General features: G+C 41.0%; 1 protein-coding gene across 3 annotated transcripts in view; it reads right to left on the reverse strand.

Moving 5' to 3' along the window:
• Nucleotides 1–25,979, reverse strand: part of LNX1 (ligand of numb-protein X 1) — a 152,544-nt gene that overhangs the window by 21,295 nt on the left and 105,270 nt on the right. For all 3 annotated transcript variants that reach the window (XM_072620774.1, XM_072620775.1, XM_072620776.1), the window contains 4 exons: nt 24,838–25,073; nt 23,563–23,715; nt 19,262–19,464; nt 16,814–17,185 (listed from right to left, as the gene is read on the reverse strand). In XM_072620774.1, the coding sequence (XP_072476875.1) occupies nt 16,814–17,185; nt 19,262–19,464; nt 23,563–23,715; nt 24,838–25,073 (964 nt within the window). The remainder of the gene's footprint in view (nt 1–16,813; nt 17,186–19,261; nt 19,465–23,562; nt 23,716–24,837; nt 25,074–25,979) is intronic.

A 25,979-nucleotide genomic window follows, 5' to 3' on the forward strand; every position in this document is an offset into this window, starting at 1 on the left:
AGTAACAGCATGTACTTTTTGAGTACTCTGCCAAGCCCAGCCAAATACCTGTAAAAAATGACTCTAAACAAATTCTGGAGCTGCAGAACCCACAGAATGATGGAGTGAAGCAAATTTCCAGCCCAAGACAGCCTGGAATGTGGCTGGGAAGCGTCTATTGCACCACGCTGGGAACAGGGTGCAGTCCAGCGTGGGCCGCACCAGCACAGACAGGACTTCAGCAGGAAGAGAGACTAAATCTTGGGGAGACTAAATCTCTCACACCTGTGGTGGTTTCCATACTTCAGGACCCCAAAACGCTGAGGACAAATTGCAAGGTTAGTGGAAAAAACCTGTGGGATCGGCGCAGGAAAGTGCAGTGGTCAGGCCCCAGGCAGCAAAGAGGGGAGGGGGTGGAAGAAGCCACAGCAGCAGCAGGGACAGAGACAACAACTGTTTCTGGAGCTCTGGGCCAACAGATTATAGACAGATCAAGTGATTGACAGTACACTCCCACCCCCACTGGAAGCACAGAACTACCTTGACAAAGAGCTCAGATGTCAAGTAAATGGCTGGGGAAATGAGCAAAAACTGGAAAAAGAATCAGATCACAGAATCTGACTTTGGTGGCAAGGAAGACAAAAATATGCAAATAGAAGAAAATAAAGTCAAAGCTCCTCCTTCCAAAGCCTCCAAGAAAAATATGAATTGGTCTCAGGCCATGGAAGAGCTCAAAAAAGGATTCTGAAAAGTAAGAGAAATAGAGCAAAAATTAGGAAGAGAAATGAAAACAATATAATAAAATCATGAAAAAGGAGTCAAAGTTTACTAAAGGAGACCCCAAAATGCTGAAGAAAATAACACTTTAAAAAATAGACTAACCCAAATGGCAAAAGAGATCCAAAAAGCCAGAGAGGAGAAGAATGCTCTAAAAAGCAGAATTGGCCATATGGAAAAGGAGATCCAAAAGTTCACTGAAGAAAATAATTCCTTAAAGATTAGAATGGAGCAGATGGAAGCTAATGACTTTATGAAAAATCAAGAAGTTATAAAACAAAACCAAAGGAATGAAAAAATAGAAGACAATGTGAAATATTTCATTGGAAAAACAACTGACCCAGAAAATAGATCCAGGAGAGACAATTTAAAAGTTATGGGACTACTTGAAAGCCATGATCAAAAAAAGAACCTAGACATCATCTTTCATGAAATTATCAAGGAAAACTGCCTTGATATTCTAGAACCAGAGGGTAAAATAAATATTGAAAGAATCTAACAATCACCTCCTGAAAGAGATCCCAAAAGGAAAACTCCTAGAATATTGTAACCAAATTCCAGAGTTCTCAAGTCGAGGAGAAAATATTGCAAACAGTCAGAAAGAAACAATTCTAGAATTGTGGAAATACAATCAGGATAACACAATATCTAGCAGCTTGTACATTAAGGGATCAAAGGACTTGGGATATCATATTCCAGAAGTCAAAGGAGCTAGGATTAAAAACAAGAATCACCTATCCAGCAAAACTGAGTATAATACTTCAGGAGAAAAAATAGTCATTCAATGAAATAGAGGACTTTCAGGCATTCTTGATGAAAAGACCAGAGCTGAAAAAAAGTTGACTTTCAAACATAAGAATCAAGAGAAGCATGAAAAGGTAAACAGGAAAGAGAAATCATAAGGGACTTACGAAAGCTGAACTGTTTACATTCCTACATGAAAAGATCATATTTGTAACACTTGAGACTTTTCTCAGTATTTGGATAGTTGGAGGGATTATATACTTGTAGACAGAGGGTACAGGGTGAATTGAATAGGAAGGGATGATATCTCAAAAATAAAATTAAGGAGTGAGAGAGGAATATAATGGGAGGACAAAGGGAGAAATGGAATGGGGCAAATTATCTCTCATAAAAGAGGCAAGAAAAAGCTTTTTCAATGGAGGGCAAAAGGAGGGAGGTGAGAGGGAAAAAGTAAAGCTCACTCTCATGGCTTAAGGAGGGAATAGCATGCTCACTCAATTTGGTATGAAAATCTATCTTACACTACAGGAAAGTAGGGGAGAAGGAGATAAGTGAGGTGTGGAAGGATGATAGAATGGAAGGCAAATGGGAGGAGGGGTAATTAGAAGGAAATACTTTTGGGGAGGGACACAGTCTAAAGAGAGAAGAGAAGAAATGGGGGGCAGGATAGGATGAAGGGAAATATAGTCTTTCACAACGTGACTTTTATGGAAGTCTTTTGCATAACTACATATGTGTAACCTATATTGAATTCCTTGTCTTCTCAGTGGGGATGGGTGGGGAGGGAGGAAGGGAGAGAAGTTGGAATTCAAAGTTTTAAAAACGAATGTTAAAAATTGTTTTTACATACAGCTGGAAATAAGTACAGGTAATGGGGTATAGAAATCTATCTTGCCCTACAAGAAAATAGAGGAGATGGGAATAAGGGAAGGGAGGGTAGATTGGGGGAAGGGGTAATCAGAATGCGCAGTGTCTTGGGGTGTGGGGGAGGGGAGAGATGGGGAGAAAATTTGGAACGCAAAATCTTGTGAAAATGAATGTTGAATACTAAAAAATAAACTAAAAAAAAAAAGAAAATTCAAACAAGTACTCCAAAATAATAATGACAATAATGGATACATATAGTACTTGAAAGTTTACAAGGAATATTATATATATTAACTAACTTGAGCCTCACACCAACCCTGTGAGATGGGGTAGTTCATGTGCTATTATCCTGATTATACACGAGGAAACAGAAGTAAACAGAAATTTTAACTGGTTCATGTCACATAGCTAATAATTGTTACAAGTTGAATTTGGACTGAGGGCTTCCTGGCTCCAGCTTCAGAACTCTATCTACTCTGATACGTAGAAGTCTACACATGCTCTGAAGGTCGCAGTGAAAACTATGAAGAAATCATTTCTGAGAGGATGTGAAATGTTAGGATTAGAAGCCATAAAAAATTCCTGCATTTTTAATAAGATGTTGACCTTATTCTTTTTAAACCACTATTAATAGCTAGCTATTATTATTACAAATATTACAACTGCATAGTGCTTTGAGATTTGCAAAGTGCTTTATCTGTTCTATTCATTTGATCTTCACAGCAATCCTGGGAGACAGGTGCTATTATTATCCCCATGAGGAAATGGAGGCAAACAAAGGTTAAATGACTTGCCCAGGGGTAAGATTTTAACTCATCTTCCTGACTCCAGGTACAGTATCCTATCTACCATGCAACAACCCTTAGAAATAGATCAGATAAGTAGGACTATCCCCATTTATACGTAAGAAAATAGATTAAGCTGCTTCTTTTGCTCACTGAGCTAAAGTAGTGACAGAAGTCGGGCTAGAATCCACGTCTCTCGAGTTTTCCTGCTACAGAACATTTTGTCTACTAAAGATAGGAGAAAAAAACAACAACCAGCAATGGACTTGGTTGTAGCATGAAAGTTACAGAGTGGAAATAAAGAAGAACAGCCAAAATATAAAAATTCTAAATACCTGGGAAAGGTATAGAGTCTTTCCTCCTAAAAACATTTCATGTTCTTAGCCTTAAAATTGTCCAAAGAAAAGGCTAGGATTTTTTTTTTATAACGTTCATTATTCCACTGAGTGAACACCGAATTTTTTCGACCCTATCCAACTTTAATGTAGTATATTACACCTTCCTTATCACAGACACGCACACACACACACACACACACACACACACACACACACACACCCCAGCATCTTTCTGTTGCTCTTTGATTACCACTGTTCTGATTTTTCAGAGATCATGGTGTTCCTTCATTCACAACCACATAATGTCGACAGAAGAATTTTGATTTCAAAAAGATGAGTTTGTGTTCCAAGGACAGAGAATGGATGTATGATTTTACTGACCTAGGGAAGGCCCAGATGCACTTTGGCCCCTTTTCCACAGCATCTAGCCTCAAAGAGTTGCCTAGGTCTTTGAGAACTTAAGTGACTTGCCCAGGGTAGCACAGTCAATCTACGTCCAGAGACTGGACTTGAATCCAGGTCTTCCTGAGTCTGAGGCTAGCCATTATTACTACTTTTCTATGTCAAAGATGCTGGAGATGACTGAAAGCACTGTGTAATTTCCCAAATGTAATCCAATTTACTTTTTTCTCTGATTCCATTCTTAGGTCAGCTCCCTGTATAGGAAACAGGAACTCAGGGAATAATTCCAAGAGCTGCCTGCCCATCTAAATGCATGTCATAGTCTGAGGAATAGTCATGTTTCACATGTTTGGTTCTTCTTATATGGATCGCTTTTGAGTGGCTTTGGATCTCAGTGAAGATTGTTGCATTCTGACACTTGAAGTTATCAGTACACAGTCAACCACAAATGGAGTATTTTGTGCCCATGGAGGTTTCTAAAAGATGTTATGAAGCAAAGAACAGAAGAGGAGGTGCGCTGTTCCCACAGTATAAAAAAGGGATAACAAATGGAGTCTCACTATATTCATAAAATGTTAAAAGACCTAGGAGATGGGGTCCGGCACATGATTTATGGAAGGCCACAGGCAAAAGTCACACAGAGTGAGAAGGCATGAATAAGCCACAATCTGTACCAAAGGAAACAGTACTCACATCGGTGAGTTCACAGATGCATTGAAGTTTATGCAGCTTCACCGATACCTCCAATATTAAAGAAAAAAGAAGATACTACAGAGGGAGATCAGAGACATGATCCAATGGCTTTCTGTGAGAGTTAGTTTCTAGACTAAGACATATTCATGATATAGGGGAACCAATTCCAGTATAACTGGCACTGTTTTGATGAAAAAGCTGGTGTATAAAATAGTAGCATAGAGTACGAGGGTCAAACTCAAACAGAAAAGGATTCATTGTAGGTCTACTGTTGACAAAGAAAACCACAAATCAATATTATCTATCTTGTATTGCATTTGCATTTACTTAGTTAAACATTTCCCAATTACATTTTTATCTGGTTTTGGGAGTAGCCTGCAAAGTCATGACTTGGACTTGTCCAAAGACTGAAGTGAGCAGACCCAGGAGAACAATTTATACTACAACATGAACGCTGTTAAAATAATCCTGAAAGACTGAAGGACTCCAATTAATGTAATGATCAACCCTAGTTTCAGAGAATGAATGATAAAGAATGCTACTCTCCCACCCTACAAGAGTAGATGGATTAATCTGCAGAACAAAGACAGACATTTTTGGACATGACCAATGTGGTCATTTATTTTGCTGACCTCTGCATCATGGAAGGGACTAGTCATATATAAGAAGCCTTCCCCAAAATGATATTCTGTGGTGGAATTTGGAACTAGTTTACTGATGAGATGAAGGTACCTCCCTCGATGTCATCTGGAAGCAGTCAAGCTAAAAAGTAATGCATGAATTATTATCTATGTGGTTGGGAATTTTAATATTCTATGGAAACATGTTGCAGTGAAGAAGATGGGTATGCAATGATAAATGTAGACAAAAGTCCCAGTCCTAATAGAGTACAGAAAAAGGAGATTAGAGAGTAAACATCTGCCTGTGTTTCTTCAGCACTGGTCAAGGGAGAAAGACACTTTAGTTCCCAGCTACCCTGTATCTAGCTTGCCCATACACAGTTGTTTGCATGTTGTCTCCCCCATCAGAATGGGGACTCTTTGAAGGGCAAATACTGGAACTGTATTTTTGCCTTTGAATCCTCAATACTTAAGTACGGTGCCTGGTATATAATAAACACTTGATAAAGGCTTACTAACTCACTTTATTGGGTGGTTGTGAACATTCCAAACACAGAAAAAAGGGAGACTTCCACAGATAGAACTAGAGAGAGCTTGGGTGAAACAATTCTTGAGACTGGCCAGCTCCATTCTGATTGATTCTGTGCTTTCCAAGTGACTTTCTGATTACCGATCACTTCTCAGGTAACAGTTTTGGGGAGTTAGTGTCTTGAGGGACAATGAAGAATAATTCTGACTTTCTGGCACAAATCGAGTCTCTTAAGAGTTGGGGGATGAGTGAGCCAATTATCTCAAGGAAAAATCACTCCCAGGTGATTTGTAATTATTGCCAGCTCAGGCATCAGTTGGGGATTTCTCCCTTCCATAGCCCCCACCAAAGTCATTATCCAAGGCAGTGGAAGTTAAGAGATTTGGTACCTGCTTACCCTTCCATTTTTTTCTTTCCTTCCACTCAGAGGTGATAGGGTAAAATAGAAAGAGGGCTATTGTATGAAACAGAAAAAAGGGGAGATTGATTTGAAGTCATGGGCTTTAGAGCACTGAACCTGGGAACAATGGAGATCAAATCCTGGCCCTGTAGCTTACTGCCAGTGTGACCCCGGGCAAGGCACTGACCTTTTCTGGGGCTCAGTTTCCTCATCTGTAAAATGATGAGATTGGAGAGAGTCTAAGGTTTCTTCTGGTTCTAAATAAATGATTCTATGAGTTTAAAACACAGATCTTCTACTTACTGTCTGCAAAACCTCGGACAAACCAGCCTGCCTCTCTGGCCTCAGTTTCCTCAGCTGTAAAATAAGGTTGGGTTACTAAATGATCTTTCAGGTCCAGTTCCAAATCACTGATCCAGGAGACCTGGCTTCTGATCTCGGTCTTGACACACTTCAATTTTCTTCATCTGTAATATCAGGATAACACTTTTACCACATTTTTTCACTGTACTCTGTAAGCCCTGTGCAGATTTCTATTATTATTGCCCTTTACCACAGGTAAGGTGGTCACATGTTTAATGACAATAAACAGAAACCCCATCCTTGAAATTGATAGGATCCTTCTCTACACTGCTAGTGTCCACACCTGTTTCCTCATCAGAGTGGTACCAGTCTACTAATTAGCCTTCATCTAGGTAGTGATTTTCCTGTATTATTAATATCACAAGTCTTAGCCCAGAAATTATCCCCTATAATATCAATATCATAAAATAATATCCTGGCTTTATTTTTCTTTTCATTTTAAGAGAAATTTGTCCTCAGAGCTCCCCACTCTGATAACTGATTATTTTTTGTGGTGGTTGTTCAGTTGCTTCAATTGTGTCTGATTCTTCATGACTCCCATTTGGGGTTTTCTTGGCAACAGTAATGGATTGGTTTGCCAGTTCCTTCTCCAGCTCATTTTACAGATGAGGAAACAGAGGCAAACAGGGTTAAGTGACTCGCCCAGAGTCACTTAGCTGGATTTGAACTCATGTCCTCCTGACTCCAGGCTCACTGTTTTCTCCACTGTCTCACCTAGCTGATTGAATATTTACAAGAAGGTCATAAAAGTGATGAATTCCACATTAAGACACACAGCAACTGGAAGCGTCACAGGAGTCTGAAGATGAGTAGACCCTGTGAACACACAACTGAATCCAACTCTCCAAATCACATTCTCTTGTATAAAAAGCCCCAAAATCTCTGCTGATCAGAGCAGTCGCTGCCTTTTCTTTCCCTGGTGTTTCTCATCAGATATAAAGCAAAGATGTTCAAGTCAGGTTCAGAACACCACATAAATAGCTTGTCCAGGAAGCAGGAATTAAGAAACCTGACACAAAGATCTATGGCATTAGCTAGCTAAATGCACTTCTTGGAAAAGTATTTTGTAATAACTATGTCCATTTCTTTGTACTGCTGGCATCAATTATCCCAATAAGGTTATCTTCCATATTCTCTGGGAGAGAAAAATTTCCCAAGATAAGTTGGGGTAAACATTAGGGGTGAATCTTGAACTGATGAGCCCAAGTCAGTCTCTTTCTCTCAAACTCCATCTCTCCCCCAGGAACTTTCAGACCTCTGAAGCATGCTGGCATGACTTTCTGCTCTGGGCCTGTGTTTCGTGTTGAGTTAGTCTTGGAAGAGGAGAGGACACCAAATCTAATCACCTCATAAAGGATCAAGAGTGTTTTAGGCTCATATATCATCATCAAGTGGCCAGACAAAGCCCAAATGCCAAGGAGCAGTCTGCAACAGTTATTTAATTCACATTTTCAGGCTCAGACTTCTCACTGGATTTTCATGTGCTGTGTCTAGCATTAAATTATTGGCAGGAAGGCTCCCCTAATAAATAACTGCTCTGCATGTACATGGAAATCCTTACTTGCAATGTTAAATTCTCAGCTCATACCAGCCACCTAATAATAAAAAAATGCACACCAAGTTTGCATGTAAAGGGGCTTCTCTTCCAGAGTGTCTGGGTCTGTAAGGTGGGACCTATCATAACCAGCAAAATGCCAATTATTTTGTGCAGGCAAATCCATTGTACTGTACCCTCATGCATCAAACTGGACTTGAAACCAAAAGAATGAAATTCCGATGTAGCCTTACTAGTTGTGTGGAACCCAAACAAGTCTCAATCTCTAACTGAGCAAAAACTCTTGGAGGTCAGGGGCTACTTTATTTTGTCTTTACATCTCCAGCTTTACCCGCTGCCTGGCACCTAGTAGGTAATGAATAAATGTTTAATTGATTTGTTGTAAATAAATGTTTAACTCATCTGTAAACTAAAGATACTAATACTTGTACTACCTGCCTCATAAGATTCTACAAGCATTTCTTAAGTTGCTACTATGTGCTACCCACTGGGGATAAAGAATAGGTACTGGACCTGTCATCTTATTGATATAGGGAACTCTCAGCTAAGGAAAATCCCTCTCTGTAAATCCCGTCTGTAAAAGGCCACATCATCTCTGTAACGTATAGACTTGAAGAGTTTCTTGGCTCACTGAAAGGTGAAATGACTTACCTAGGGCCACATAGAACCCAGATTTTTTTAGAACCAAGGACAGTTCTCCATCCAGTATACCAGGATCCAAGAAGGCAGAGGAGAAAAAGACAAAAATAAAATATTCATTGCCCACAGGGAGCCTTGCAAACCTTATCGGGCAGTTAGGTGGTGCAGTGGATAGAGCACCAGGCCTGGAGTCATGAAAGGTTGAGGTCAAATCTGATCTTAGACGTTTACAAGCTGTGTGACCCTGGACAAGCTACCATACCCTCTTTACCTCAGTTTCCTCATCTGTAAAATGAGCTGGAAAAGAAAATAGCAAGCCGCTCTAGTATCCTTGCCAAGAAAACCCTAAATGGTGTCACAGAGTCAGATATCACTGAACAACCACAAACTTTGCAAACCTGAGAGCATCATGTTAGAGATATGAGTTATTACTGCTAGATACCAGAAAGTCAATACATTGGTACATGGCACAAGGAAGTGTTTTCTTTCACTAGTAGAGACACAAGAATTGGTGCTTATTAACCATTTTCTTCACGTTCCACATGTGCCATGGGAATGGATGACTAAAGGGGAAAAAACTGACAAAGAACTTGCCAATAAGAGAATAAGAAGAATTACTCATCATGGAAGTTTGCCTATGAGGCAACAGGATAACAAAGTATTTCCATGTGATTTTGCTCTGCTAAAGTCCTCCTCAGATGGCTTATCATGGTGTGGAAATGACCCAGTGTATATGATGCCAGCAAGTGAGGTGCAAGCTGTGATAGAGCAAAGCAGGTTGTCCTGGTACTGTGGGAAGAGCTCTGGATTTAGGCCCATTGCTACTATTTCCTACATGGGCAAATTGATTAACCTTTCTGGCCTCATATGTATCTGTAAAATAAGGAGGTTGAGCTCGATGATCCTAAGGTCCCTCCCAGCTTTCAATTTACAATCCTATGATCCTACCAAGGTAGAAAGACCCCAGGTCTAGGTCCTAGCAACTGTCAGCTGAGGACAAATCTAGCTGGATTTGGAGAGGTTCGGGCTCTCCAGAAGCTGTTAGAAAGCCACAAAGCAATGGATTTTTTGGCCACAGAAATTCATCAACTGGTTCAAAGGTACCTTTAAGATATTTATGGTATTATGATAGATATGTCATATAGACGTGGATACTATGCCAAAGGGGCTGCAACCTTCAATAATACAGGGAATGGTCATGTGAATAAAATTTCAGATCTTTTAAAGTTTTTCTTTACTTTTGTTGCATCATGGGCTCCTTTGGGATTCTGGGGAAATCTGTGAACCCCTCTTTGGAGTGATATTTTTGAAGGCATAAAATGCATAGGATTACAAAGGAAAATATTTATATTGAAGTACAATTATCAATTTTTTTAAAGTTCAAGTTCCCTCAGGTTAAGAATTGCTGTTGTAAGGAGAAGGAATGTGTAGAAATTTCATCAATTGGAATTACAAAGTTATATCATTTTAATTAAGGTTTCCTCTCCTCTGAATCTTGACTTTCCCAGGTCAGATAAGGAAACTATGACTGAGAGGTGAAATATTCCTCACACTTCCCACTCCAACTTTTGTCCCTTGTGTCCTTGTGTCTAGATTCACATCTTGGTTCCAACACATATGATTCTGAGTAAAGCACTTCATAAATTTGACAGTTTTCCACAAATGTGAGCTGTCATTATTATTTTTGTTATAGCAGTAAGGTCAAAATCAATCATCTACAGAGCTATGTATTAGAGACCAAACTCCTTTATGTCCATGGGACTTGGCCATGCCAGAAATACTGCCTCTCAAGGAGCAAGAGCACTGGCATCATTCTTTCCATTTGCCATCCAAGAAACTTAAACCTCCAGAGAGGTCGAATGTTATTGTGTCCAACACAGCAGCATGGACTTGGAAGGGAGTCAATTAGCTGTTTGATAACACCGACTGATGGGGGTTGGTCCAAGTCATGCTGAACAAAAGGGCTAACCAAGTAAAATATAAAATATAACTTAGCTGGGCTCCACAAACACCTTGCCCTCAGGATCCATGTCTTTCACTACATTTGGAGTCAATGTGGCATGATTTACTTTGCTTAGGAATAGCCACCTGGGTATAGAGGAAGAAGATATGCTTTGTAAGGACATGAAAAAAAGATGACAAACCCTGGAGTTTCATGACTTCATGATGATCCCAGGAAGAATTTCAACTGAGAAAATACTGTTGTTTCCTGGACATAAACAGTTCATTAGAAAACTCTGTAAGTGACCCCAGTATAATGTAAGCTCTTGGAGGGGAAGGCCTATTTTTATCCCCAGAACCTAGTACAGCGCCTTGTAAATGCTTGTTGGTTTTAACTGAAAAACTTAGAAGCTAGAAAAGAAGGACCTCAGATTCTCTAGTCCAAGTCCCTCATTTTACAGATCAGAAAATTAAGGCCTAAAAAAGAGGGTAAAGAACTTTCCCAAGATCAAACAGATGGTACACAATGGAGCCAGGGTTTGAACCCAAGATTCACTCTGAATTCTGAATGACTCCAGGGCACTTGATTCCTCCCCAGGATGCATCCTGTCTCCAGACTTTCTTTCCATGCCACAGAAGCCTCCTCACTGTAGAAGCTCCCTCTCACCTAGACTTCTCATACTGGAAGTACCCGCTGTGCCTTCTTCTGATTGCCTGGTTCCTCCCAGAATCTCCATTTTAAGAAAACTGCACAGGCCAGTCCATGGTCATTCCCCTCCAGGCTTCACTGCTGACCCTCCAGACATCTACCCTGCCCTTAGGCATACCCTCCCCTCCTTTTCAGCTTTCTTTAAAGTTCTGTCTTCTTCCAATGAAATGTAAGCACCTTGAGGACAGAGACCATCTTTCTTTCTGCTTGCATTTGTATTTCCTGCCCTTGGTACAAGGTACTTATACTGGCATACAGTGATCATTTAGTAAATACTTCTTTATTTCTACATGGCTGTCTCAGAGCTCTAGGTCTTCAACATTGGTTAACTGGGAGGAAAGAAATCAATTACTCGTTCTTTGATGGTCTCTAAAGGTATAGCCTGTATGCGATGTTACAAAGGTCAAAGATATTGCTTTATGTGTGTACATGTACACTCTATGTACACATGTACATACACACATTCACATGTATGCATATACATACATACAAATATACTATACAGGCATGTTTCAAACGTTTTAGTATAGTTCGAAGCTAAGATATATGGAACACTGCATCTATATAATATATACTGTATATACTTAAAATCACCTGGGGGATTCCTTATCTATTAGTTGTGCTTTGCTGAAATAACTTACTACTTAACAGCCATGGCTATTTTTTTCTCAGAAGGTACATGTGGTCACTTAAATGACACCTTTCCCATCATGTGGGAGTTAAAATTTTGTTAGGCTCCTTCACAGTGAGAAGTCTTCAAGACAAGACAGTATCTGAAAAGACCTGGAAATTATGTATCTATAAGATTTGTCATCTATATTGCAAAATCTTTCATTGCGTAAGTCTGAAATTGCTAAAAAAAAAAAAAAAAAAAAGAGAATCAGGAAACTTTTGTTAAGTCTAGTCTCTGATAAGCCGCTGTGTCACTGTAGGCCAGTCATTTAACTAGTCTCTAGCTGCTTTTCAGACATCTCAAACTGGATATCCAGTAGATATTTTAAATTCAACACATCTAAAACATGGCTTTCCCCCTGAACTCCCCTCCCACAAACCTTTTCCTATTACTATAGAAGGTCACCCCTCCCCCCCCCCAGCCTGGGCCCATATCCAAGCTGTTACCAAGGCTTATGGAATTCACCTTTGTAACTTCAACATTCCCCCTTTTCCTGACACATCACCACTCCAGTGCAGGGCCCTATCACCTCATTCCTGGAGTATTTCAATAGCCTAGTGGTGGGTCTGCCTGCCTCAAGCCTCTTCCCTACTCTAAACAATCTTCCATTTTGTCACTAAAATGCTTTTCCTTAAGTGTAGGTCTGACCATGTCATGCCCCCCGTATTCTCTTCCCCCCAATCAGCTACAGTGGCTCTCTATCACTCCCAGGATCAAATACAAAATCTTCTGACATTCAAAGCCCTTCTTATCCTAGCTCCCTCCTTCCTTTCCAGTCTTCTTACACCTTATTCCCCAACACATCCTTGTTGACTCAGTGACATTGGCCTCCTGGCTTTTCCACAAATAAGATGCTCCATCTCTTGGCTCGGGGTATTTCCTCCGGCTGTCCCCCATGCCCAAAAGGATCTTCCTCTTCATCTTTGCCTATTGACTTCTCTGGCTAAGTCCCAACTAAAATCTTCCACAAGAAGTCTTCTCTCTGCCAGTGCTTTCTCTCTGTTAATTATTTCCAGTTTATCTTGTATATAGCTTACTTTGTATACACTTGTTTGTACGTTGTCTCCCCTTTAGATTTTTGCCTCTTTTTGTGTCCCTGGCTCTTAACACAGTGCCTGGCACACAGAAAACACTTAATAATTTGTTGTTGTTTTAAACTCTAAGAGTCCCTGGGGAACTCTGCGAGACTGTTACTGACAAATGAGTTGCTGATCTGTCTTGGCGGAGGGGGTTTCTGCACTTGATGAAATTATGAGTCCAGACCAAAACTCTGGGGTGACAGAATTTCATAATAAGCATGATTCTAACCACAACCACACCCATTCTCCTCAACTTTACAAAGGATAATGTGTTTTCATTAACTGATCGGTACCCATTGACACCCCAAAGTTCAGTACATTGAGCTCTCTGCTGTATTTATCACAGAATGTAAGCTTAAATAAAGGTTCTGCTACGTTCTGCTATTTATATGGGCTTAAGTCAAACTTTTGGGGTCTCAGTTTCCTGATCTATAAAAGGAAGGGGTTGGACCAAATGACGTCAAAGATCCCTCAGAATTAAATCTGAGACTATCACCTTTCGTCTTTCTCTCCCTTATTTTTGATAATTTTGCATAATTTTGCAGATTTCAACAATCTTACTGTGCCATTCATTCAAGTTGATCACGATTGCTGTTTTCAAAGTTATTAGGAAACTGACACTGGAGGCAAAGCATAATTACATCCAAGTTGCTTAGGAAATGACTTTCACATAACTTGAAACTCTTCCTTCTCTCATGATGGGGCTCTGCTTTACCCTGGGCCCAACATTTGGGGTCTGGCTGCTGTTGAGTAAGCAGAGGTTAAGACCTAACATTTGTAAAGTCTGTCCAATTCAAAACATTCGTGGCTTTTTCTGTAATAACTCTTCCCTGAAATCATGTGGAAAGAACCAGAGTGTGTGGTACCTTAAGAGAAAATATGACCAAAAGGACATGGTGTCTGGGAATTCTTCTGTTAGGCAAACGTGATTCATGGTGTACACACACCAGGCCAAGGCTGGCTGGGGATTGGTTGGATATTTGACCTTCTCTCTTTGATGGGGGGGCAGTCTGTTTAATTCCATCCTCCTCTCCCCCACCTCCATCCCGGCCTGGTGGATATTACAAGAATCATAGAAATATCCACATTTTAGAATTAACAAGGGCTTAGTGGATTTTAAGTGTTTCATTTTTTCCATTTCTTTCCCAACCAGTTTTTTGATGGGATCTTCCCCAGCCTACTCTCCTTCTGCTTATAAAGCAAACTGGTTCTGTTTAGTAAGCAAAAGGAAATGTTTTTAGAAATTCCCATTGTTAGGCAAGATTTCATTTCATAAATGAACCTCCTTGGAATAGAGCTATTTTTTTTTTTCCTGCCTCTCTGTTAATAAGAGGAAAAATCCTGAATTCAATTAAGATCTTTTCAACTGACAGATAGTGAGCTGTCTCAGCAAACTCGGTTGTCTGAATATAATATCTGAGATGTTCTTTTTTTTTTGTCCTAAAATTTAAAATGTACTCAACGTGGTGTGGATGAAGCTGAAAGCCTAAAACAGGTTCTAACAACCAGAAGGCCTGGAGAGAGTTTGTGGTCATAAGGTTTTTTCCCTTAATCTAACATCACACCATGTGTGACCTTCACTAACACAAAGGAAATCAGAATGGCTTCCTCCTTTTCCATGAGTGAATATTCTCATGCATTTGGCCCAAGTTGTGTGCCTGTGGAATGATACCAACATTTGAGATGCCCATCTTCATTGCATGCAAATAGGACTTTATTTCAAAATGTTTAGCCAGCTGTGTTAAAGGCTTTCCAAGGAGTCTTCAAAGCCTTGCAGCCTCAGACAAGGAGGGAAAAGCTACAGGCTGCCATGGGGACAAATGGCATTTAAAAGAGGATTCACGGCTGATACTCTTGGCAAATGACTTCATGAAGAGTCCCTGGGGGATTAAGCTGACATGGGACAGCTTCATCACTGCCTGAGTAAACCATTTGCCAGCAGAAAAGGAATGATTCTGCCTTTACTCTGTGTTTGTCCCACAGTGTGAGCATCTGTCATGGCGCACAGAGAGGGCTGAGAATTGTACTGAGACAGTGAGAAGAGGAGCAACACGGCTTGGCTTTGCTCCTCTTTAATGCAAGGACAGGAAAAGAGTGAGTTATGTGGTGTCAGGTAAGTCACCTTGACTAGATTTCCCCATCACTAAAATAGAACTATCATTATATATCCTTTACTTGCCCTAACCATGAATTCAGATGAGCTAATATAAATGAAGTACCATCAGCACCTCAGAAGAGAACAGGGTCCTAAGGCAGGGGCCTTTCTGGGATATGATTAACTGGAAGACTCCTTCAGGGCAGGGATTATGTCCTGCCATAACTCCTCATAGCATACTGATCTCTCAATAAATGGTGCCGAATTACTGACAATCCGCTCAGGTACTTCTGTGATTTTATAAACTCAAGAAATTACTAAATACAATTTAAAAACCTAAGCTCCCAAATTGGATCTCCTATGTGGAACTTTATGGGAATACTTTTGTGTAAGTCTACAAAATTATAATGGTCCCAACACATCTAGAAAGGGTAGATATATAGCAAAAAAGGTAGAAAGAGTCAATATCATCAACCCTCACTACACCCTCAGCTATATCCCAGCCCACAGAGGTTCAAGGACATGAATTCTGAGCCAGCATGAGGTCTGTGGTTTGCCTGATGAACCAAACAATTGTATCAAGACTGCTCTGGGAATCCTGGTGGGTGTGGATGGGGTAGGAACAGAGGAGTAAGTAGAGGGGGTGACATACTCATGAGGCTCCCATCTGCTCCAGAAAAGGCTCATCCAAAGACCTTAGTCCTACCCTAAAGAAGCCTTGGTCCCTAGCACTCCAAGAGAAGGCTGCATAGGGTTTTGTTTTGGTTTGTTTTGTTTTTTGCCTAAGACATTCCAAGAATGGGCTAGAATACTTAGGGATCCTGGAGCATACAGGTTAGTGAGTAGTGTATCATAGTTATCACTAAGGTAAATGCCAGGCCTCCCTGAACTCAACGACGTCAACACTTCTGTACAGTGATACACCTTCCAGGAGCTAATATGGCATTGAAGCATTAGTGTAGAGAGAGCAGATCTGGGAGTCAAGAAGGCCTGGGTTCACAGACTGGCTGGGTGACTCTGGGCAAGTCACGTAAGTTCTCAGTGTCTCAAATCAACTTTCCAGAACTATTAATTTCAGAACAGGTGCCAATTTACCTTGGTAGAGGGAGAATCCTCATTAGAAGTGATCTATGCCAATTAAGTCACAGACCCAGTTAAAAATAAAGATGACAACAATTATAATAAGAACTCACCTTCCTACAACATTGTATAATTGACAAAACACTTCCCTCACAGCATCCCTGTGAGGTAAATGATGGCAAATATTATTATCCTCATTTCACAGGTGAGAAAGTTGGGTTTCAAAGAAGTGACTTGCTCATGACACACACCTAATGTTAGATCCAGGATTTGAACTCATGTCCCAGCATTCTTTTCAAGACACAATGCTGCCCAATATCCATTATCAGATGGACTGATTTTAGTAATAAATGGGCAATTTCCAGCACTCCTATGAGTAATATTCGCAGCAACATTACTTGGACAAAACTTATATAAATGCTAACCTACCAACCTTTACTCCCCTCAAGAGTCACAACAAATTATGCATGGCAGTAACAGGGTAGGGGCTGGGGTGGAAGGGCCTAGGCAGGTTCAGATAGTCATCTGGGGCCACCATGACCCACCTGGATCAGCTGGGCAGCTCTTTCTGGGCTTCCATACCGAAGATCGTGTCCGTTAATGGCTAAGACCCGGTCGTTTTCCTCCAGTTGACCATGGCGGTCAGCGACTCCTCCATCCAGCAAGTTAAAGATGAACACTCCAGGTTCATCCATCCTGCGTACTAGTTTGATCCCGAGCTGCTCTTCAGGGCTGCTTTTGTTCAAGATCACATGAAAACTGTCGTCTCGGGGGCCCTGAGTCTCCAGCGCCAGTCCGCTGGTCCTGCCGCGGTATCTCTGCTCCCTCAGGATTGTGAGCCGCAGCACCTGGCAAGGCTGTCTCAGGAGGCTCAGGGCATAGTTGTGGGGCACACTGCTGATGTCCATGCCATTGACCTAAGGGGGAAGGAACCAGGGTCAGGGAGGGCCCACAAGTGCATGGGTTGCTTTTTTTTCTTTCCTTTTTTTATACAAGTATGCAGAAATCCCCACCTCCACCCTACATACAATTGCGAGTGCTTTCTTCTCATCCCAGATCATGTTGTTCTTAGTTCATGTCATGTTCCTCAGTGGAACAGCAGAGACGATTTCCCATTTGTATCTTTCTACTTCTAAAGCCTGTCTAGTAATGCCTTACTAGTCGTTATTTAATCATGTCTGACTCTTCATGACCTTATTTAAGGTTTTCTTGACAGGGATACTGAAATGGTTTGCCATTTCCTTCTCTAGCTTATTTTACAGATGAGGAAACTGAGGCAAACAGGGTTAAGTGACTTGCCTAAGGTCACCCTGCTACTAAGTGTCTAAACTTAGAACTTTCTGACTCCAGGTCCAGCACTCTATCCACTCTATACCACTTAGTTGCCTTGAGTTTGCAATTTTTCCTGATTTCAGAGAAACTCTATAAAGAAATGTGCTAAGTTCTTTCTTCCTCACTATTTTTTTCTGCCACTCACAGAGAAATTTTTGTAGGGTTTAAATCAAGCTGAAGTAAATAAGAACTTCTATCCATATTGCACACAATATTAGAGCATTTGGGAATGCCATTTAAAGGGACTGAAAATATGCCCAACCCAGCAGTACAACAATACACTCGGATGGGGCTTTCTGGTTTGAATTAGTCTTTTCCAAACAGTCCCTGGCTGAGAGGTTGTACCCCTGAAAGTTCCTCATGACTCTGGGAGAAAACAATTTCACAGCAGCTCTGTAGCTCAATTCGCTGCAGGTTGAAACCATGACAAAGGAAAAACAAGTGGCCTGGAGTTCTCTGATACTGATGAGATTTCTTTTCCTGGCAGTTATTCATCAGCGAAGATTATAAACCAATTCTACCCAGTGTGTACATGTCCTCAGGGAACATCTTCTGGATCCCAGCAGAGAAAGCAGAGGGAATAAGGGTGGGTGGTAGGTCACTTATTCTAGAACAGTCAATGCATTGTACCGCTGTTCAAATACAGACAGAGAAGAAAAGGAACAACAGGGTGAGGTTGGCCCTGGTTGCCTACACTGCCATCCTTTCTATGAGGAATCTTGCATGGCTTATTGAAAAGTACAGATGACCTTTCTATCTCCAAACTCTAGCCAAAACTCTCAAGAAGGTACATGTTTTGTGGCATGGTACTCAAGGGAACACCTTCGTATTATTTCTCCTAATACTTCTAGTACTGGGGAGGTAAAGAACCCTGAGTACCCTGGAACAAATTCATACACTCAAGAGGTCTTGGAGGCATTGGTCCAAGATTGCCTCTAGTAAAAATACTCACTTTTCTCCTTTATCGGTGACTTGCCCAAGGTCACAGTAAGTGCCTGAGGCTGTATTTTAACTCAGGTTTTCATGACTGCATATCCATTGTGCTACCTAGCTGCCACTAATAAAAACAACAAATAAGGAAAAATGTATTCAGCTAATTAAAGGAAGGGAAGGGAAATGAATAAGGAGAGCTTCTTAATAATTAGAAGTATCCAAAACTGGAACAAGGATGTTGGCTCAGGAATTTTTGAGTTTCCTGTCATTGGAGGTATTCAAATGGAGTCTAGATTACCAGTTATCAGAGATGTTGCAGAGACAATCCATGCTTGGGGCAAAAGTGGGACTGGATGATCCCTGAAGTTTCTTCTGTCTCTGGAGTTCAGTGGTTCTATGATAACTCTATCACAGACACCCAGAAAGAAAAGCAGAGAAGATTAGAGCTCTGGCCCTGGAGTCAGGAGGACCTGAGTTCAAATCTGACCTCAGACTTGACACTTACTAGCTGTTTGTTTGACCTTGGGCAAGTCATTTAACCCCAACTGCCTTGCCTTCCCCCCTTCAAAACAAAAAAACTCAAAGAAGGAAAAACCAAGATGCAGGAGGAGAGACAAGAATATGCACATAGAGGAACCATGTACCATCTGTAATTTGCAGAGCTGTATAGAAATACACAGGAAAATTTAAGTTCATTAATTTAACCCTGAAGCAACTGATTTCTATACCTTTAAAATCATGTCCCCTGGTAGTAATCTTCCATCTCTGGCAATTGCTCCATCTCTATAAATATGCTGTATAATAATATGGACCAAGGGGGTTTCACTCCCACCCACGACTCGGATAGCCAGGCTTTCATTAGGATCCACCCGAGTGATCTTGATGCTGGTAATTTCGCCGTCTGGAATCAAGTGATACAACCTTGGGAAAACTAAGACACAAAAAAGAAAGAGAAAAAACCAAAGGACTTATTGAACAGCAATCACCTGTCTTTCTGGAACAGTTATAATTCCAAGGCTCCCAAGCCCATTAAAGTATGTTTTATCACTTGGTTATTGAAAGGACTGAAAGGAATTCACCTATTTTCTTGCCCCCTGATCCATTTTATATGCTTCTTTCCTGTACTTCTAGCTTTAGTGCTACGACAATTATTCCTCCTCTCCAATAGTGACACCAGCATAATAACAACTTACATTTGTATTAAGATTCACAAAATGTTTTACATACATTATTTCATTTGATCCTAACAAAAAGCCTTTGAGGTAAACACTATTATCTTTCACATTTTACACAGGAGAAAACTGAGGCTCACAGCAGGAAGTGACTTGCCCAGGGTCACACAGCCAAATCACTGTCTGGGAGAGGACTTGAACACCTCTCTTTTAGGATCTTTATTCACTCCTTTCCTCTCAGCAGAATCTTTGCTGGTGTCAGAGCTAAAATGACTTCATGCACTGTGCTGAGATGCAGTAGAAGAGTCAGAGGGTTTTCTAACTCAAAATACCAACTTTTGCACTTACTTCCTGTGTTACTTTGAACAAATCACTTGCCATCTCTGTATCTCAACTATAAAAGAGTGTGAGTGTGTGTGTGTGTGTGTGTGTGTGTGAGTGTGTGAGTGTGTGTGTGTGTGTGTGTGTGTGTGTGTGTGTGTGTGTGTGTGTGTAGGGGCGGGGGGGGGGGGGGCATGCAGTGGGGTTTGACCAAATAATCTGGAAGGTCTCTTCCTACTCTAAATCGATTATCTCTACTTTCTTATTTTTGTGGTGTCATTTTAGTTGAATTTGACTCTTCCTGACTCCATTTCAGGTTTTCTTGGCAGAGACATTAGAGCGGTTCACCATTTCCTTCCCCAGCTCATTTTACAGATGAGGAAACTGAGGCAAAAGGGTTAAGGGACTTGCCCAGGGTCACACCACTAGTAAGTGTCTGAGGCTGGGCTTGAACTCACAAAGATGAGTCTTCCTGACTTTAGGCCTGGCATTCTATTCACTGCGCCACCTCACTGCCCTAGTTTCTTAAGAGATCATGATGGGTGAAGAACAATAATAATAAACACACTTTAAAATATATCTGTATGGGTGTGTATAAAAATGTGTATATAATATGTGTATGTATATATAGTTATATGGACATACATATACATACACATGAGGGTACATGTATACATCTATACAAATAAATGTGTGTATGTATACGTGTGTGTATAATGTACACATGTATAGTTATATGTACACACATATATGCATATATACACACATGAAAGTGTATGCATATAAATGTGTATATAATGTGTATATGTATACATAGCTATATGTACATGCACATTCATATACATATACACACATACATAGCTGTGTTTATAAATGTGTGTATAATATGTATACGTATATATAGCTCCGTGTGCACACACATACATGTATACATACACAAATACATGTATAGAGGTGTGTGTGTCTGTGTGTGTGCATAAGCGCCTTTAGGAGTGAGGGAGGACGTGATGGTGAACACTGGCAGCTTTGACCTCCAGACTTTCTGATTCCCAATCTGGCACTCTTACCATTACACACATATAACTGCTTCCATTCAAAATTCTCTTGAGTACTGTGGTCCCATAGTCTTGATCCAGAGTACCCATAGACAGCACCAAATAGCATGTTATTGTTAAAGCTAGAAAAGAATCTTAAGGTAAATGACACTGATTTCTACTTCCAAGGAGGAGCTGTCTCGGAGCTGCTTCAGGTCTCGAGGGTTTCAGAAACGACAGGTAAGGCTCCCTACTATAGCTAGTTTAAGCACTGAGTATGCAGAATCACATTGAAAGGGGAAGGGATTCTCACTCCCAGAGTATGGCTGCCTTTGCCCTGGGAGGCTTGACTAATTATATCAATTGGAAAGGTCACAACAATGGGTCTAGGATTTTTGTAACCCACTCCTCTGTCTGTCACTATTTCCAAAACTCATGACCTAAATCCATTTTCTCTAATAGGATAACAAGTGGGCTGCTCTCTTGGGAAAATACAGAGAAGAGCTAAGGTTCCTTAAAGTTAGCAGCCATTTGCCATTCAGTGTCTCACAGAAGACTGGGTCGCAAAAAATCTGGACTCCAAACTGAGTCTCTGATCCAATTTAACTAACCAGTGTTGTAAAACATGAGATGGTGACTTAACTTCTCTGTTCCTCAGTTTCTTTAATTGGTGCAAAACTTAGGCAATTTAAACTTAAATCTTTAAATCACTTTGAAGCTGAAAAGCAATGTATTTGATTATTCTATCCCCTCCCACTTTTTGTTGTCGTTATAAAACTGGTTTCAGAAATCTTCTATTTGTCAGTTTGAATAAGCAAAGTTTAACTGCTCAAGACTATTTCCCCCTCCCGGTGTCCTTTGGTTGCCTCCCTAATTGTAAAAGAAGACCATTGGACTTTGAATTAGAAGATCTAGGGTGGAGTCCAGTTACTTTCCCCTTAGGAAATTCAAGGGTAAAACTAGATTATCTCTGTTGTTTCCAGCTCTAAATCCTTAAGCCCTGGCTTTTATTTAACTTCACATTCAGTTTGTGCCATTAAGTCTTCCTCTGATCAACTTGTCTCCATTGCTTCTAGGTCTGTCCTTTGGGACCAAGCACCACAATCCTTCTATCACATAGTGATGCCAAACGCTTGAACGTGGTTCTAGTTCTTCTCCTCTCTAGATTAAACATGCATAATTCTTTTGTCTTCGTACTCCCAAAGTCTAGCCCAATTGAATGGAATTGCATTTGAATATGGCTTCATCTGGTCACTGACTCCTCTCTTGCTCAGGGTCATACAACCAGTAAATGTCAGAGGCAGAATTTAAACCTGGGTCTCCCTGACTCCCAGGCCAGTTCTCTAGATACTATCTACCACACTGCCTCAATGTATGTATCCCTTAGGAAATAAACCCAAAACAGACTTCTCTGGCTAAGTGACAAGAACAATTGGGAGGCATCTGATTGAGAAGGCTTGGGGTTAGGGAAGAGAAGAGATTAATTTTTCCTAATTCTGCCCTCTATTTTTCACTTCTTTCTATGTGGAAAAGTGTCTCCTGCCTTGTTACCCACTCTGGTCTTGATTCTGTTGGATGATGGGCCCAGAATAGATGCTGATTATTCTGTAGCTGCTAGACAGAATTATCTCTAATAGGAAGCCTTCCAGCAGAATTGATTGGGTAAGTCAGGGTGGAATGGGGCTAGATGCTACCCAGATTCCTTCCACTCTAAAAGTCTGTGTGTCTTTGTTATTGGACAGTTCATCCATCCTTGGCAATTATAGTAATATGGTGGTCTGGAGATAATAGTCTCCTGCCTGGGATAGGATATGTCTGGTCTGCCTCAGATCGAGCCCCACTGCCTAAGTAGCAATGAATGAAACCAACCTCCCAGGTAGAGGAAAGCTGACCAAAGGGAATGCTCCACATCAAGAGAACTTAAAACAGTGGAAAACACAAAGGATGTGACTTCAGTACCTTGCTTTTGTGGGTAGGAAACTAACATCTGGAGGAGGGGGTCCCAGCATCTTTTCTCCTTTTTTTTCCTTATCTATAAGATGGATATAATAATTCCTGTCTCTTCCTACTTCAAAGGAGATTTTGAGGAATGAGATAACAGATATATTAGTTCTTTGTGCACTTACAAACAGGTGTGCTAATTGAATTATAAGCTACTACTATTATTCTTGGGCAGTTAGGTGGCACAGGGGATAGAGTGCCAGGCCTGCAGTCAGAAAGATTCATCTTCCTGAGTTCAAATCTGACCTCAGAACCTTACTAGAGGTGTGACCTTGGGCAAATCACTTACCCCGTTTGCCTCAGTTTCCTCATTTGTAAAATGAGCTGGAAAAGGAAATGGCAAACCACTCCAGTAGCTTTGTCCACCCAAGTGGACTCACTAAGACTTGGACACAACTGAAAAGTGACTGAATAAAATTATTATTCTTATCATTAACATAAGCAGAATTTATCCTGAATCCTTACCCAAATCCAGCTGGGAACGTAGATGAACATATTTACCTTCTGTGGCGATAGCATTCTCAGGACTTTCCCTTGGCTGGTCAGCTTGGTTGGCCACTGCACTTCCACTTTTTGTCCTCCGGAGAACACTGAGAGCTCTATTTATTTTTTTAAAAGATCTGCTTCTGATGGTGGATCGCTCAAAATGCTGGGCTGGGGTAAGGGAAAAGAGAGAATCAAGAAAGCTGGAAAAACCATCAGTTACATCCAAATGTGATCATAGCACTATTCTAGTCCCATATTCAGGGCTGGTGGTGATTCCCCACTGTCTCAGCATCTCATGGAGGCTGGGGAAGAGTGAGGTTGTCAGTGCTAAGTGGTGCTCTGAGCACTCCACAAATTTCACCATTTGTCCATTCAAGAAAGTTGTGCTTCTTCACAAGTTTCTCTTATATCCACGATTAATCTGTTAACAGTTCTACATGCATTCATATGGCTTTGGATTTGGAGTTAGAAGACCTGAATTCAAATCCCTCTGCTCACCTTCCCTTTTCTCATCAATAAAATGAGGGACCCACATGCACAAAAACATTTATAGCAGCTCCTTTTGTGGAGGCTAAGAACTGGAAATCAAGGGATGCCCATCAATTGGGGAATGGGTAAATAAATTGTGGTATATGAATGTAATGGAATACTATTGTGCTATAAGAAATGATGAGCAGGTAGACTTCAGGAAAACCTGGAAAGACTTAAATGAACTGATGCTGAATGAGATGAGCAGAACCAGGAGAAGATTATACACTAACAGCCACAGTGTGTGAGGACATATTTTGATAGACAGCCCTTCTCAGCAATACAAGGATCTAAAACAATTCCAAAAGACTCATGATGCAAAATGCCATGCACATCCAGAGAAAGAACTATGGAGTCTGAATGCAGAGCGAAGGAGACTATTTTCTTTTTTTTTGTTTTGTTTTTTCTTTCTCATGGTTTCTCCCACTTGGTATAATTCTTCTATGCAACATGACTAATGTGAAAATGTGTTTAATTAGAATATATATGTAGAGCCTGTATCAGATTGCATGCCAGTTTGGGGGAGGGAGAGAGAAGGAAGGGGAAGAAAATTTAAAACTTATGGAAGTGAATGTTGAAAACTAAAAATAAATAAATTAACTTCAAAAAAAGAATACTTATACTAATAAAATAAATTGAGGGGGTTGATCTAGGAGGCCTCTCAAACATTCCAGCTCTAATTTTATGATGCTGTTAGAAAGGAGACAACGCCAAGTCAAGAACTCTGTTTCCCAGAGTCCCGTTCTTTTATGTCCCCCTCACCTCTGCTGGTTCGACCAGAGTCTACGGGGCTGTTTGCTGACTGGCTGTCATCTGTGGCAGAGACATAAGCAGGGTTGTCCAGGCCCGGCTCATCTGTCATCAAGGCAATGGTTGCTGCTGCAGAGATATCGGGAGAGAGCGTGGCTGATGTCAAGCTGGCACATCCTTCCGGGCAACCAGCTTGGGAGTGCCTCTTGCGGTCCTTGGTAAGTCCATAATGGGAGGCACCTTTACAGCTGAGGTGAGAAGAGAAAAGAGAAGGCTTAGTTGGAGTGGTAAACATTCCCTTAAACCCATGCTTAAAACTGGCAAAAACAGATCAATGTCCAAGGCTATGATGAGGCTTCTGTAGCTGTGGCACGTTTAGGTATCTTGCACTGCTGCCAGTTGGTCATCTCTTTTTTTATTTTTTTTAAACCATTAAAGTCTTGAACACAACTGATTCCCATGCCAGTTACTATAAGTTCCTAATTCTGGCATATCCTATTGTGCCTCATAGCCCTAAGTATAAACAAGGTACTTCCTGGGATTCCTTATTTAACCTCCTTCTGATGCCAAATCACACAATAACCACAAAACCAATGTGGTCTGATGAGTTTTCCCCAGAGTCACTCTGGGTTGCTGCCCATCTTTTGGTATTCCTAATCATAAATGCTGGGCTGGTGGATTTGCTCTGTTTACTACTACTGGTACCAGTTTCTAAGGGCTCAGGTTAATTGGAAATATACACTTACTATTTCTGTATTCTATTCTCAAAATCCTATAGAATCGGGGTGGAGCCAAAACGGAGGAGTAGAAAGACACACATATACTAGCTCTTACCTTACAGCCCATAAAATACCTGTAAAGAAGAACTCTCAACAAATTCTAGAGTAGCAGAAGCCACAGGACAATGGAGTGGAGGAGATTTCTAGCCCAGAGTGACTTGAAAGACCTTTGGGAAAGGTCTGTCACACCCAACATGGAGCAGAGCCCAGCCCAGCCTTGGCCATGCGGCCCGGAGAGGAGCAGATCCAACCAGGCTTCAGGAACAGAATCTCCAGCGGCAGCACAGATCCCTCAACCCACAGGTGCCACAGGTCAGTGAGAGGGTCTTTTCAGCTAGCTGAGAAGGGAGCAGGGTGTCCCTATAACTCGGGCCT

Source organism: Notamacropus eugenii, chromosome 6 (genome assembly GCF_028372415.1).
Source record: "Notamacropus eugenii isolate mMacEug1 chromosome 6, mMacEug1.pri_v2, whole genome shotgun sequence".
Classification (NCBI taxonomy): Eukaryota; Metazoa; Chordata; class Mammalia; order Diprotodontia; family Macropodidae; genus Notamacropus; species Notamacropus eugenii.